The 15,891-nt window shown below is 56.9% G+C and overlaps 1 protein-coding gene across 1 annotated transcript in view; it reads right to left on the bottom strand.

Annotated features, from left to right (window-relative positions):
• IGSF21 (immunoglobin superfamily member 21) overlaps positions 1 to 15,891 on the bottom strand; it is a 233,599-nt gene that overhangs the window by 34,273 nt on the left and 183,435 nt on the right. Inside the window, exon 4 of the mRNA XM_043573888.1 lies at positions 1,352 to 1,470. Within this exon, the coding sequence (XP_043429823.1) occupies positions 1,352 to 1,470 (119 nt within the window). The remainder of the gene's footprint in view (positions 1 to 1,351; positions 1,471 to 15,891) is intronic.

The raw sequence follows: 15,891 nt of genomic DNA, 5'->3' as shown, positions 1-15,891 counted from the left end.
TCCATTACCTAGCGCGTAGGAGGTGCTCAATAAACATCCGATAAATAAATGGTTATGTGCATGTCCCTCATCAGACTGGGGCCCCTTGATGGTGCAAACCGAGTTTTGCTCTTCACCAGATTCCCCGGGCGACCAGCCCTGGGCTGAGCACCAAGGCGTCTCCTTCAGGGTCGCCGTCTCCCCGCCGCGGCCCATCCCCCAGGAAGCCAGAACACCCCACGTGCCGCCGCTGCGGGAATCAATGTCCCTCTGGAGGTCTGGCCTTTGGAGGTTTTCCATTTCCCCAGAAGCTGTGGCTTTCCACGGGGCCTTTATGCTCTCACTGATTGCCTGAGTACAAGCTTTGTTTCCCTGGTAAATATCATTCGATAAGAAAATCAGAGAGCCCTGGGGCCCGGCGTCAGGGCCGGGTCCCTAGAATTCTGGCAGCAGAATCGGAGAGTGTGGCTGACGAGAACGTCAGCACTGGCAGGGGCTCCTGAGACCGCTTGGAGCCAGGCCCTTGATTTACAAGGGGAGAAACCGAGGCTGGGGTGGTGGACAGCGCCACCCAGAGACGGGCGCTGGCATTACTGTCCGCGTGTTGCAGATGGAGGCACAGGGTCAGAAGGCGGGACACCCCGAAACCCAGTCCTGACACCCACTTTCTCACTGGTCACTTGATGCTTCAATGTCCTGGGAAAGGCCATAGGAGGTCCAGCGTCAGAATCACTCTCCATAGCAGGTGTGTATCACCTCCCCCAGGGAGGCTCCCAGATTGTCCTGTCCCTGGGGCGGGGCGGCGGGGGGGGGGGGGGGGGCTCGCCCCCCTGCACCGTCCCCACAGGCATTTCTATGAACGTGGCTCTTGTCTTCCGCCTGGAAAGGTACTCCCACAGGTGCCCCCACAGTGCCCAGCTTCTTCCTCCTCGTGTCCTCATGGGGTCCCAGGACCCAGAGCTGGGGGTCCATGAATGACCCGTCAGGCCTGCATCCCACCCCTGCCTTACAGAAGTGGACGCTGGGGTCTGCTGCCCCTCGGGAAGCCCTCATTCCTCCTTCAGTCCCTCAGTTGTCCCAGTCAACGTGTCAGTTGTGCCCCTCCAAAGTGCCCAGGCCATGAGGATCTGGGGACGAGCCACAGCCCTGCGTCCATGAGGTCAGGGTATATCAGTGCAGGTCGGAGAAGGGGCTCCTGAGAGGAAACCTTTGGGTGGTAAGGCCACACCTGTCACACCTCGGCAAGGCCCGTCTCCTCTCCCCTCAGAGGCCGGAGTGGGAAAAAAGAGCGTTCCTAGGACAGCCCCCCTGTGCACACGCACATGCGCAAAGCTCCTCGCTGGGACCCTGGGGCCAGGGCCCTTGTGCTCACCCATGACGTTGAGGAAGATGTTGCCTGATGCCAGGACCACCTTCTCTCTCGTGGCGCGGTCGTAGATGCCCACGTGGCACTCATAGGGACCGTTGTCTGAGATGCGGACTTCGGGCAGCCTGGGGGAAGGCAGAGGGACAGGATGAGGCCCCATCGTCCGGGGCTGGAAGGCGCAGCCCCCCAAAACAACCCCCAAACCCCACTGTTCAGCCTCGGATCAACAAACGCTTCTAGATGGATCAGGTGCTCATGCGCTATGCTGGGGGGAGCAGCAACATTTATGGAGCACCGACTGTATGCCAGTCCCTGCGTTTTATTCTTCAGGAGGTGAAGGGGGTGGGGGGCTGTGTTTAGCCAGAGTTACACCTGTGCTTCCATGAACGGCGGATGGTAACAGTGCCCACACCTAGAGGGCCCCGAGTATGACCGGCGTGTGGTACAGGCTCAACACTGCCCTAGGGCATCACATCACTCAGCCCTCCACAGAGGATCGCCATTTCCGTCTCATAAGCATGGGAACTGAGGCTCCAGAGGAGGCACGGGTAGCCCCCCCCCCCCCCAGCAATATGGCTCATAAGAGCCGGGATGGGAATTTGCATTCCTCTTCCCGCACTGCCTTTGCTGTCCCTTCACGCCCAGTCTTGGGGGCTTGAGAAGAAACACAGCCAACTTCTCATCTCCAAGGAGCCCCTGTCCTGGGGGACAAGGAGGCAGGGAGGCAGCCGCACTGCCAGGCACGTGGAAAAGGGGGGGCCTCTCTGAGCACAGAGCAGGGAGCAGCTGGTCCTGCCTGAGGTCGTCAGGAGGGAGCCTTGACCTGGAGGCCGCCCCGCTGCTGGGTCAGGGAAACCTGGGGGGTTCTCTGGCAAGTGCCAACCTTCTCTGGGCCTAATCATGCGGCCGAAGGACAGCCTCTTCTGGCCACACCTCAGAAGAAGCGGGGTCTCCGTCTCAGAGGTCCTTGCACGACACAGGAAGACGCTCACGGTGACGGTCATGGCAGCCGTAGTAAAGGGCCAGTGTGGCGCCCTACCCACCAAATTGGCCCCGCAGTCTGATCAGAGAGGCCCCGGCCGGGGAAGGCGAGGGCGGTGGCCAAGAGCACAGGCTCTGGGTGTGGGTCCCGCCCCGCCCCCGCCCCCCCCCCCCGCCGAGAAGGGGGTTCCTTCAATCCAGCTCTTTGTTCCCACCCCCTCGTGGACACATTTCCACCCTACTCAGCGAAGCTGCCCGCTGCGATCTGCTTCTGCTGGGCAGGTCTGACCTCAGATTCCCTTTCTTCCCTTATGTCAGCTGCCACCCCTACCCCCAGCTTTGCCTCCGAGCTCCGGTTCCCTCCTGACTCAGTGTCCCCCACCTCCCTGCACCTTGCCCCCCACACCTGGGCTCTCAGCCTGGGTTCCATGCTGCTGGCTCCGCTCTGAGCCAGCACGCATTAGCATAAACAAACACCTTCATTTACATAGAATACGCAGAGGTTGACATCTGGTCTACCGACTGTCATAAAAGGACTCAGAGAGAACAGGAGCTTCTCACCAGGGAAACTTTGCGGGGAGAAGGCTGCCCTCCTTCCCTCCCTTCCGTGCTCAGGGGGGAACAGCGGGGGCCTGTCTTCCCTTGGGAGCGATTTCCTTTGTTTGTAACCCAGCTAGACTGGAAAAACAGCCCCTCTAGGGGCACTGGTGCTGAGCCACAGTCTCCTGGAGTGACATATTTAGGTGACACTCATAGGGATCAGTTATGGGGCCGACCAGCTTGAGTGACTTGTGTGCAGGCAACACGCTCAGGGGACAGCCCCATAAAGACACAGGCTCAGGAGATGTGCGTAGCTGGCAGCCGCCCAGGTGATGTAATAAGGTAATGGTGACATGGCGGGCACGCAGGTGGAGACGCGCAGGTAACCGCCATGTGGGGGACACACGCAGATGCGTTTATGTGACAGCAGCACAGGTGACATGTTTAGGCCATTGCTCCACTGATGGCACGCTCAGGTGACAGGAACATAAGCGGTGTGTGCGGGCGACTCATGTAGATGACACAGCACAGGTGGTCGAAGACGTGACACCTGGACTGGCGCCTTGTGAAGAAAGCGGCTTCCCACTTGGGACTGTTTCTACAGACTCGTGTGGTCCTTCAGGGACGGGGCTCCTTAGCTCTCCCAGCGGGTCCCGGTCCTGCTGCTGGGCACCACCGTCCACCTCCGCCACCACTCAGGGACTTGAGCACGTCCCGGTACTGCTCTATCTCCTAAATGCATCCTGGATTGCATCCACTTCCCTCCGGCCCCACGGCCACCATCTTTGTTCACCTGGAAGGAGGGCCGGATGGCCAACTGGTTTTTCTGCCCTCCCTAATCTTCCTCAGATCCGTTGTGCAGGTAGAACCCAGATCTTTGCAAATGCAAATGGAATTAATGGCACTCCCCTACCTAAAGTCCTTGGGAGACTTCTCTGGGCTCTTCAGATAAAGGCGGGAATCCTTATCTTGGCCAACCAGGCCAGCGTGGCTGCTTCCTGCCACATCTCCAGCCACCTCTTAGCCTCGTCCTCCTCTAGCTACGATGGCTTTCTGTCTTTCCATTCCTCTCATATGCCAAGTGCCTTCTTACAAAAATAAACTTAATTTTGGAATCGTTTTAGATTTACACAAAAGTTGCCCAGAGAATAGAGTATTCTCGCCCATCCCTCACCCGATTTCCCCCATGGTTAACCTGTTCCAAGACCACAGTATAGCTGTCAGACTAAGAAACCAACACGGATCCATCACTGTTACCTCAAGCCCAGACTCCTTCCGGATTTCCCCAGTTTTTCCACTAATGTCCTTTTTCTGTTCCAGATTCCCATCCAGGACCCCTCAGAGGTGACCCTTACAGGTGCATTTAGCCCAGTGCCTTGTTTGACTCAGAGCTTTTGCTTGCAATGTTCTCTCTTCCTGGGGCTGCTTCATTTTCTTTCCCTGGCTGTATCCTTCAGATTACAAAGGAATGGTCGCTTTCTTAGCCACCACACGGACCAGGTGGCTGTGGGGGATTGGTGGCATTGGTGGCCCTGATTAATAGCCTCCCTGCACCCATGCCTCTTGCAAAACAGCCTCGATAGTTTCTCCTACCTAGGAGTGGAGTCTCTTTCCCTATCCTTGGCCTTATGACTTGCGAGTCATAAGGTTGGAAGTGACAGTGTACAAATTCCAAGCCTAAGTCTCAAAAGAACTCTCTCTCTCTCTCTCTCTCTCTGTAGCCCCACCTCCCCCTCTCACTCTCTCTCCCTTTCCCTGCTTCTTCCTGAGAACAAGCCTCTGATGTGGACAAGAGCGCATGGAGACACGGAAAGAGACCCCAGCTGGCCCAGCCTTTCCAGCCAAGGTCACACTCAGGAGTGAGCCTAGCCAACCCCGACTCATGAGCAATCATTCATGGTTGTTGCTTGACGCCCATCCAGGCTTGGGATGGCTTGTTATGGGGCAACAGCTAACTGATACAGCAGTACTGGTCTAAACTGTAACTTGATGACTCTCCTCTGTGACTCTCGATCACCCTCCTCCCCTGCCACGCACGGTAAGCTCTGCGAAGGTAGGGTGTGCCCCTGTCTGGGTCGCCGGCATGTCCCACGGCCTCGTGTGGCACTTGCCATCATGGTAGGTACTCAGTCAACATTCAGTAAATGGGTGGCCTGGAGCGAGCACGGAGAACCCCGTCTCCCCCTGTGCTGGAGAGCAGGCGTGGAGTCTAATTCTTACCTGCGGACCCCAGGGCTTCCAGGGAGCTGCTTTGATGTGGACCCAACGCCTCATCCGAGCTTGTGTGCTCAGTGCCGTCCTTCTAAAGTGGATTAAGCAGCCCAGAGATGCCCTCTCCCCAGATTTGAGCGGCATTGATCTGCATGCTGCATAAAAGGCCTTGCACAGATAGCGGGGCCCCGAGGGGGCTGGGGTAAGAACACCAACTCTCATCAGCGTTGGGTTCCGATCAATAAACTATTAATAACTGCAGAGGTTTCTGGCAAAATCAGTGTAATGCAGTTTAGCGGCTGGAGTTTACCAACACTGACAGCAGCTTCGAAAGCCACGTAATTGTGTTTTTGAGAAACTGGAGACCCAGATAGTGGGGGCCCCGCTGGCTGTCCCCGGGGGCCGCCGGAGTTCGGGTTAGGCCATGCAAGGGCTGGTCCCTGGGGTTTCCGCCAGGCTGAGGGCTAGCACGAGTATGTGTGCCTACTGTGTGTCATGCCTCGTGCCGAGGCTAGGGGCCGAGCAGCCGATGCAGAGATGCCAAGGGCTTGGTTCCTGCTCCCCTGCCTTTGCCTGGGCTGTTCCCTCTGCTTGGACCCGTCTTCCTCTCTTGGCCACATGGCAAGCCTCTAGCCATCTTTCAAAGCCCAGCAGGTGGGTCCGACTTTCCCCACCTGTGATCTCACCCCATCAGAGAGTTGGGTTTAGCTCAGAGCTGACACGGCGCGAGAGACCAATGGGCTAGAATCACTACGAACCGCAATCCTTAGGTTCTACATCGAATGCCACCTCTTCCAGGCAGGCTGCCCTGACTGCCTGCTCCCTGTGCCAAGGCTGCATGCCTGGGGGCACCTACCTGTCCACAACATGCTACATTGTTATCTGTTTGTCCTCCCTCCCAGGGAAGCATAGAAGCTCCTTGAACGTGAGCCTAGCCACGCGGTGGGTGCTCAGGAAGAGCCACTGTACCGATGAAGGCAGCGGAAGCAGTCTAGGCCAGGAGGTAGGTGCCCTCGGACTAGTCTGGGCTCTGCACCCGACTAGCTGTGTGAGGTTGGACAAGCTCGTTTGGCTTCTCTGAGCTTGGGTTTCTCCATCTGATAAATGGGTGTGATAATACCTGTCTTGTGGGATCACCGGGTAATTTTCTCCCGAGAGGAATTATGCTAAGCCTTTTACCGCATCTTACCGAATCCTCGACGGGACCTTGCTATCACGCAGTACAGAAAGTATGCCCAAATATACTGGAGAGCAATCATCATCTTATTATCTCTACCTTGTACAGATGAGGAAACTGAGGCACCCACCCAAGAGGTAACAGGACCGAGGCCAGAGAGTAAGCAGGTGGGTGCCATGATTTGGAACCAAGAGCTGAAGACTTGTCTTCGGGCCCCATCGCCCCACCCGTGGCTGCTCCTCGGATCTTCCTTTACCAACTGGCAGGTGAATCCAGGCTCCCTGGTTGCCAGGATTCGCCTCCACGGCTCTACAGTGCGTTTCTATTCTGGGCCCTACCACTCTCCAGGTAATGAGAACCATCTGCTTCCTCCCTGCTGGGAGGAACAGGATGGCCTTTTATTTTCCTAAATTCCCTTCCTCCAGCTTCCAGTGGGCCCCTTAATTCCGCTGACGGCGGCTCCCTGAACAAGTTGTGCTCACATTCTCCACACCTGACCCGACTTCACAGCCTCCGCTCGCCTCTCCTTTGCGCGCTTTGTCTCTCCACTGGGAAGAATCCTAGATTCTCACAGAATGGAGGTGGTGGACGTGGAACAGGGGGCAGGACTGGGAGGAATCCGAACGCATCCCCGAGTTTCCCCGTCCTGTATCGCTGGGGAATCATGTGATCGGGCGAGGGACTTTGGCTGACAGCAAAAGGAAGCCTGAATGAATGAACTGGACCCAAGTATACTTAGAGCAGAGCCTGGTGGGTGGCAGGCGCTTGTCAGATTCTTCCCCCTCCACCGTTAAATGATTACATGTTTAAAGTGTATTTATTTATCTTGAGGGAGAGAGGGAGCGAGCAGGGGAGGGGCAGAGAGAGAGGGAGAGAGGGAGAGTCCCAGGCAGGCTCTGCACTGTCAGCACAGAGCCCGATGCAGGGCCCAAACTCACGAACCGTGGCGGAGATCAAGCATCAGATGCTGAACCAACTGAGCCACGCGGGTGCCCCAAATGATTAAATTTTTAAACAAATTATTAAGTGCCTCCCAGATCCCAGGCACGGTTTGTGGTGTCGAGTAGGAAGCAGGGCATACACGGCCACCGTTTTCAACAGCAACACTGTAACAACATCCTTTCCATCCAGCCTGCACCTATGCCTCCCTGCTTCTTGGAAGAAGAGCGCTGGACATTAATGCAGCTGCCCTAGGATCAAGGTCATCATGAGAAACATCAGTCTCATCTCGCCACGTCCTAGGGGTAGAGCAGCGTGTCAGGTTAGGTTGTCCCTGGATTTATTGTGGTTTAGGGGCGCCCGGGGTGGCTCAGTCGTTTAAGTGTCCGACTTCAGCTCAGCTCATGATCTCACGGTCCGTGGGTTCGAGCCCCGCGTCGGGCTCTGCGCTGACGGCTCAGAGCCCGGAGCCGGCTTCGGATGCTGTGTCTCCCTCTCTCTCTGCCCCTCCCCTGCTCACGTGCTCTCTCTCTCTCTCAAAAATAAATAAACATTAAAGAAATTTAAAAAAAGATTTATTGTGGTATAATTGACGAACAATAAGTTGCACAAAGGCTACATATTCGGTGGGTTTTGACCTATGTGGACACCATTGAAACCACTCGCACAATCAAGATAAGGAACAGCTCTGGCACCCCCCCCCCCAAAGTCTCCCTTGTGTCCGTGTGTAAGCCCCCAGCTGCCCAGCTCCAGGCAACCACCGATGTGCTGTTACTGTAACTCACATTTCCTAGGATTTCTGGTCAATTGGTTTTCTCTGAGAAAAGTATGCATGGCATTTGTGCAGGTGCTCCTGGCCCTCTCCTGCTCTAATCTTCTCTCAGGTGAGGGGGGGTTACAGGGCAGGTCACAGACACCTGGTCATTTCCTTCTCTCCATTCTGCCGGTGCTGCTCTGCCCGGAACCTTTCCACCTGTCCACGCTTCTGCCGGCTTCTCCAGGCCATCCCCTCCCTACCCTGCTGCCAGAGTGACCTTATCACACAGCGAGCTCTGGCGGGTCCTTTTCCAACTTCGAACCTTCCCCCGGCTTCCATCCACTGGAGCATCAAGTCCAAACTCAGTGACACTGACACCCTCCCTGCTCTGGACCCAGAAAGGAAGGAGGGACGGGAGGGAGTTGGGGGGAGGGAGGGAAAGGAGTGTGTGGCCTCCCGTCCCTCGCCAAAACTCCCCAATTAAATAAGAAGACTTGTCAGGACCAAACTTTTATAATCCACCCTATTTAAAAAGCATTTTGTAATTCAGATGTCTTCATTTATATACACAGTGCCTCATTCTGGGCTAATGGAGCAGATTCAGGTAGCGATTGGTCCTTTGAGGCTTTGCTTTAATGAAGAGAGGAGAGAACCTTTTCATTTGTGTAACCATTGTTTGCATGGAAACGGAGCTTCTAAGGGAGCCGGGAGATACTTCCTTCTTGCAAGTAGGTTAAACACCCCCCCCCCCCCTGCAATCTGATTAGCCTAGCGCCTGCCTCAGCGCTGCTCCGTCACCCCTGCTGGAAAGATCTCAAGTGGGAAGTAATAAAGTTTCACTGTTCGCACATCTGCCACGCTTCCCCCATTGGCTGCACAGCCCCTGAGGTCCAGACCTTCTCTCTCCCTCCCTCAGACACCTGCTTACTCTCCAAGTTCAGGGCCGTGCCCCTGCAATGCTGGGGCAACTGTTGTAGAATGCCCACTGCATCTCTGTGGAGCCTTGAGGCAGGGCTAATAAAAATGGCCATAAATTCTCTGGCAGCCACGGGGCTATATTGGGATGTTTGCTAGTAAGACACTTGGAAAAGGTTTGCTGCTCTCTGGAAAAGGGCAGGGGGGGTGGGGGAGAGCAGGGATGGGCCCAGGCCCCCTCCCTCGCACCTGTGCAATTTGCAGAGCCTGGCTGGGAGCCGGAGGGCAGCTCAGGTCTGTCTGTTTGGCCCAGTGGCCCAGGTGAGCACCTGCTCAGCCCCAGCCCCAGCTGCTCCCCCTTCCCAGCTGCTCTTGCTGCTTCTGGATTTTCCTTTGCCACCCTGGGTGGCTGCGTGAACCCCTCAGTGCGAGGAAATGGACTGGCTACCAGCGGGGGGGGGGGGGGGTAGCGTTTGAGGAAACCAGCAGACCCGGGAAAGCGGCCAGGGACAGGCAAGAAAGCGCCTTGTCTTTTTTTTTTTTTTTTTTTTTTAAATTTTTTTTTCAACGTTTATTTATTTTTGGGACAGAGAGAGACAGAGCATAAACAGGGGAGGGGCAGAGAGAGAGGGAGACACAGAATCGGAAACAGGCTCCAAGCCATCAGCCCAGAGCCTGACGCGGGGCTTGAACTCACGGACTGCGAGATCGTGACCTGGCTGAAGTCAGACGCTTAACCGACTGAGCCACCCAGGCGCCCCGAAAGCTCCTTGTCTTGAGGCGGGATCCTCTGGGACTCTGGGAGACTCTGGGAGGTGCGGGGGCACAGGCCTCAAACTCGAACATACTCAAGACTCCCCGGGGGGTCTGGCTCAAATGCAGATTCTGGTAGGTGTGTGCCGGGCCTCAGAATTGCCAACAAGCTCTTAGGTGACCCTGTTGCTACTGGCCAGCAAACCCCAAGTCTCAGGTTCTCGGTCCTTCTCCAACCCCAGTAGGTCCATCCATCTGATCTTACCCTCCCCCACCAGACACACTGGGTGGTCCCTTCCATCGGTTCCACCAAACCCCAAATGCCAGAACCTAGAGTTTGGAAGGCCTTGACACCTGTGTGTCTGCAGTGAGTACTGTTGAGTAGAAATTATTTGAGGACAGATTTTGCCCCTCTACGTGGGTCCTTTAAACCACCAAGGGGCACCTGGGTGGCTCAGTTGGTTAAGCATCCGGCTCTGGATTTTGGCTCAAATCATGATCTCATGGTTGTGAGTTTAAGCCCCTCGTTGGGTTCTGTGCTGACAGTGCTGAGCCTGCTTGGGATTCTCTCTCTCTTTCTCTCTCTCTCTCTCTCTCTCCGCCCCCTCCCCCCACTTGCACACTCTCTCTGCTCTAAAATACAAATAAACTTAAAAAAAAAAAAACAACCCATGGGGGCTGCCACAAAGCTGGCCACACACAGAGCATGGCCTCTGTCCCCCTCATTGTGCCCTCCCGGACCACATCCTGCACCTGCTCCCTGTCCTCCAGCTTCTGAGATGACAAATTCTCAAGCTTTCCTGGCCCCCTGCAGGGGAGTCTAAACTCAAGCTCACCCTGGAAAGTGGAACCCAGACCGTAGGCTGAGATCAAGGCCAAGTTGTGTCTCCTTCTACTTGGTGGGAACTCGGCTAATGTCACCTAAAGTGGTAAGACCCGAGCCACCTGTTGTCATTAATACATTCCTGGGGAAGCTGCGCGTGGAGAGAGACGTTTCAACCCCAGTGGGATGGGAATGGAACATTCTGAAACCCAGAAACCACTCCCTCGCCTCCTTTTGGTCCATTCCTGGAGTTTCTCCTCCAGCGAGCCCTCGAGAGGAGCGGACTGGGGAGACGTTTGCCCTGGGCAGGTGTGGAGCCACAGGGACTTCACAAGCAGAGGCGCCGGTGGAGGAAGGAGACTCTCCTCCCTTACGCGGTGGGACGTGTCCCGTGGGCACAGGGTATACGAGGAGGAGCCTGGGGGTTTTGCTCCAGATTTCCCAATGCATCCTGGTCTTCACCAGGGCGACCAGCTAGCCCTGCTACGTCTAAGACTCTCCCCTTTTAGCACGGAAATACCCACGTCCCAGCAGTCCTTCAGCTCCAGGCAAACCAGGCTGCTGGTCGCCTTATATTTGATACACGAGAAAACTAAAGACAGAGGAGACACCTGCCCCAGGCCAGACAGCAGTCAGCAGCAGATCAAGGACGGAGAGGCCAGGCTGCCTGTGCCTGCTGATCCAAGAGGGACCCGGGAGGGAGACGGGCCACAGGTGGCCCCTCTGCAGTGTGCCTTGAGGATTGTGAGAGCGTTACAGACCCCTGGCATGGGCCCAGAGGATCGGCTCTGGAGCCACGGCCGCTCCCAGCCGGAAGCCTCAGTGAGTCGGGGGCTCAGCGAGCCTGAAATACCCGGGGCTCTTTTCGTGCCACGAAGCTGGAGAGTTTGGGGCCAACTTCTCCTGCCCCAAGCAAGCAGAAGGACAAGAGTCAGAATTGCTGTTTGGGGGGCTGGAAGCCCACAGCACCCCGCCCCCACCTTCGGGCCATTCCCCAGCTGGGGAGCCAGTCAAGGCTTTGTCCAGCCTCAACGTGGTGGGCTTACCTGAGAACATCAGGGCCGGCACCGATTAGGGGCGAACAGGCTGTCTTGAATGGGGGAGGCCCAGGGACCAGGGGGCAGGGAGGGGGGAAGGAGAGGGAGGCAGCTGGGGGGGGGGAGGAGGGGGGGGTTGGGACTGCAGGAAAAGCCCCTTCGCTAAGGGCCAAGCCCCTCCCTCAGCACTGAGAGTTTCATTACCTTCTTCCTTGTGTGTTTTCCCCTTTCTTTCCAGAAACTGCCTGAACTCTTTTTTTTTTTTTTTTTTTTCTTTCTGGGGCCTTTGAAAAGCCATTAGCGATTTCTATCCCCCTTTCAATCCGAAAATGGTTTCCATCATAAAACTGCTCAGTGGGTGCAAAACATCTGTGGCTCCCAATCAAATTGCTGGCTGGGAGGGAGGGATAATGGGGAAGCAGAGCAAAGGGTGGGGGGAGGAGGCGTTCCAGAACATGCCAGCCCCCTTCTGGCCCTGCCCCCAGCTCGCCTCCCCAGTCCAAGGAGCCTAGAGGACCCACCTCAGGCCCTGCCTGGCCCCAGACTTTGTGGGTTGGCAATCCCGGCCCCTGAGCAGTTAAGGAGGTTTAACTGGGGCCCCAGTGCTGCAGGGGTCTGGCCGGGCAGTGGGCGGTGGAGGGTGAGCCCCCAGGTGAGGCCCCTCCATTGTTAACCTTCCTCTGCCCTCCCCCTGAGCTGCACCCCCCCCCTACATTCTAGCCTTTCATTCCCTTTCCTCCTGGACTGGAAGGTGCTGGACACTCGTGCCAATCTGGCTCAAGCTCCTAGGGGCGCATGACCTCAGACAGGTCACTACCCTCTTCTGGATCCGGGCTGTGGGGGAGCCTTTGTTCTGAGGCTCATGTGAGGTCTCTGGGGAAGGCCCCTCACCCTTGCCTGGAAGAGTGCTCCAAGGATGGCCGCTGTGACTTCCCAGGGGCCACACGGCAAGTGACCTGTTTCCGAGGTGCAAAAACACCTCTCGGAAATCAGATTTTATCCTCCCACGATGCATTCGCAAAGCAAAAACCGCAGAGCCTCGCCTGGGATCCTTAGACCACCCAGACCCTGGGAAGTGAGTAACTGGGACCCTGGATGATGACAGATGGGGGCTCACTGGCCGTTGCTGCTCTGGCCTCCTGGACCCCCGGTCGGTGGAAGGTGGGGGTCGCTGCGCCATCCATCCCGGCCTCTCCCACCCCGTTCAGCCCACTCCCACCCCTGCTCCCGCTCTGTGGACCCCATTGTCCTGACTCTCTGGTCTGCCACCTCCCCCTCCCCGGGCCTCCCCTTCTGACCCTCCCTCTCTCCTCCCCCTCCCCTTCCTCTCCTGGCCTCTCTTCCCCAGCCTCTCGCTGCTGCCATGGAAACCTCTTCCTCCTCCAAGTCCTGATTGATCCATTTCTCACGGTCAGCGCTCAGCTCAGGGTCTGGGTGGGGAGGCAGGCAAGGGCGGGAGGGGCCAAAGGTTCAGGGCGACGCTTCTGTCCGCTTCACCCCGTGCCCCACCCCAGGCCCAGGCCCGGCAGGCACAGGGTGTGGGGTAGGTGCCGCCTGGAAAGACATTGGACGGTGGGGAACCAGAAAGCAGGCAGTGGACCAAAGGGACCCCAGACAAAGGAAACTGGGTGGTGAGCAGCTAGATGGGAGGCGGAAAGGCTGGTGCCACATGTCTGTGCCCGCTGCCCCCTTTCTGTCCCCGTGAATGCTTTGCTTTTTATTTTTTTTTTTTAATGTTTATTTCTGAGACAGAGAGAGACACAGCATGAACGGGGGAGGGTCAGAGAGAGAGGGAGACACAGAATCCGAAGCCGGCTCCAGGCTCTGAGCTGTCAGCACAGAGCCCGACTCGGGGCTTGAACCCACAGACCGCGAGATCATGACCTGAGCCGAAGTCGGTCGCTCAACCGACCGATCCCCCCAGGTGCCCCGTGAATGCTTTGCTTTTTAACAGAAATTTCTGCCTCCCTGCTGGGCGGTGGTGAGACCCCAAGCCCCTTAGGATCGAGCTTGCCTTCAGCAGGAGCAGGAAGGCGTGGGACGCGGCCTTTCTCGGGCTCCTCACACTTCCTGGCACCAGTGATCACTTTGGTCTTGTTCAGTGAACATGGCCGACCCCCGCTGTGTGCAGGGGCGGGGCTGGACCACTGGACCAAGGGTTCTAGGGAACGGTGCACGCCTCGTCCCTGCACACCAGTGGTTCACTGAGTTGAGTGACCTGGGACAAGTCATTGTCTGTGCCTCGGTTTCCCCATCTGTAAAACCCAATCCTCACAACAATCCCACGAGGCGGGTATTCGTGCCATCATGCCGATTTCACAGACGAGGAAACCAAGGCACGGGGATGCTGTTTGGAACGTGTTGGTGCCCACTCGGCCAGACGATGTCAGAGACGGGGCCTGTGCCCTGGCAGCTGGGCCCCAGAGGTGAGGCCCCGAACCCCCACGCTCATCGCCGTTTGAGGTGAGAGTGATACAGGCTTCTGCAAGGTCAGGGCCGGGGCGGGGGGCGGAGACAAACCCGCACAGACCCCCTCCAATACGGGATCGGAGTGGCCCCGAGGCCGATCTCTTCAACCACAGTTTGAACAAGGGATCAGAAAAGAGGCTCAAAGACATGGTTGTTGACCCCTAGACGGGCAGGCGGGCGGCGCACCAAAGCACTGCAATCCACAGAAGCCTCGTTGGCCGGCCCGAGCCAGCCCGGCCCTCCAGGGCGACCGTCGAGCAGCCCAGCCTCCTACAGGGAGATGACTGGGGGACCTATTCTCCGGGGTCTGAGATGGACACCGCAGCCAGCCGAAATTCTTTCATTTAGTCCCTGCAGCCGCCCCGCGAGATCAAATGACGAACCGCTTAGCGGATCAGGACACTGAGGCCCAGAGAGGCCAAGCAACTTGTCTAAGGTGTGCGGCTAATGTCTGGAAGAGCTGGGGCGGAACTGCAGGTGTGTGGGGCCCCAAGTGTCCATCAGGAGGATGAAACGCGAGACAGAGGCCTGCAGCTCCCCTTCTCCTCCGGGATGGCCCCGGGGGTCGCTTCAGAGCAGGACCAATTACTCCCGTTGAGTGAAGAAAGCCTTAACTTTCCCTGCAAACCTGCAGCCAGGCCTGGGGCCTTGCAGGAGGCCTAGCCCATCCAGGTCAGCTGACGGGCGACCCGGGGCCGAACCCGATTCCTGCTGTTTCATCAAAGCTGAGCTAAAAACAGCCTTGCTTTGGCGGGGGGGAAATTGAAACTCCCAGCCTCCTCTTAAGGCTCTTAAACAGGTCAGCCCACCAAAAAACCCAATCCTTCAATCTGGGTTCTCTTAAAAAGTAGGGCAGGCCAATTATGTTTTACTGTCCTGAGCATGTGGGGCTGAGTGCGGGGAAGGTCAGGCCAGGGCGCCTGGGGCTGCCGGCAGATGGGAGACGGTGGAGCCAGCCAGCCTCTCCCATCAGCCTCTTTGTCAAAACAAAATTAAAACGCCCGGACTCTTGCTGGCACCGAGATCCCATCCAAGGTAACAGGTATTTATCTTAGTGTGCGCGGCTTTAGGCTCGATGCCATGGGGATGTGGAAACTGGAAGGGATCTTGTTCCCTGCTCGGTCTCTCACCCCAGCGCCGTGTCTCCCACCCAGAGGACATTCTAGAAGTATCCGTTCATCGGTACACTCGCTCGATGTGTTCTTACTGAGGACCTACTACGTGTCAGGGCCTGACGGAGGTGCTGGGATGCAGCTGTGGACGATACAGACGAAAACCACTGTCTTCGTGGTACTGACGTCCCAGATGAGGGAGAGCGGCGACAGACAAAGCCATTAAAGAGGCAGCATGTGGGTGATGATATGTGCGTGAAATAGACGGGCAGCGGGAAAGAGTGCTGGGAGCGGAGGTTGGAGCTTACGCTTTAAGCGTTCAATTGCAGGGTGGTCGGGGGGAGGGGACACTTGAGCAGAGACCAAAGGACGGGAGTGAGCGAGCCGTGTGGGCATCTGGGGGGGAAGAACGACCGTGATTGGAAATCACTGCATTGACACCCAGCGCCACAAATTTTCCTAGGCACGGTTCCATCCATCATCTCCTTGTGACTTCCTTGGACGGACTTTACAAGACGAAGGACGGTATGCAAATTACCAATGAAGTAACAGAAGCTCAGAGACAAAGTCAAAGACAAAGTGTCCTCTTCACGGGCTTACCTTCCGTGTGAGGAAGTTAACAGCTACTCGCTTTTCATGGTAAGAGAACCCCTGACAGCTGGACGCGTGGCTGCCTGAAATAAAGACTACATTTCCCAGCCACCCCTGAAGCAGTGGCTCACCTGGCCATGTGACTACATTCTGGCCAATGGGCTTTAAATGCAAATAGAGGTACCACCTACAACTTCCTGAAGGATCCTCGAGAGGGGGCGTGTCCTTCTCTTTCCCCTTC

Source organism: Prionailurus bengalensis, chromosome C1 (genome assembly GCF_016509475.1).
Source record: "Prionailurus bengalensis isolate Pbe53 chromosome C1, Fcat_Pben_1.1_paternal_pri, whole genome shotgun sequence".
NCBI lineage: Eukaryota > Metazoa > Chordata > Mammalia > Carnivora > Felidae > Prionailurus > Prionailurus bengalensis.
The sequence above is the reverse complement of the archived record's forward strand: the minus strand, read 5'-3'. Positions and strand labels throughout refer to the sequence as shown.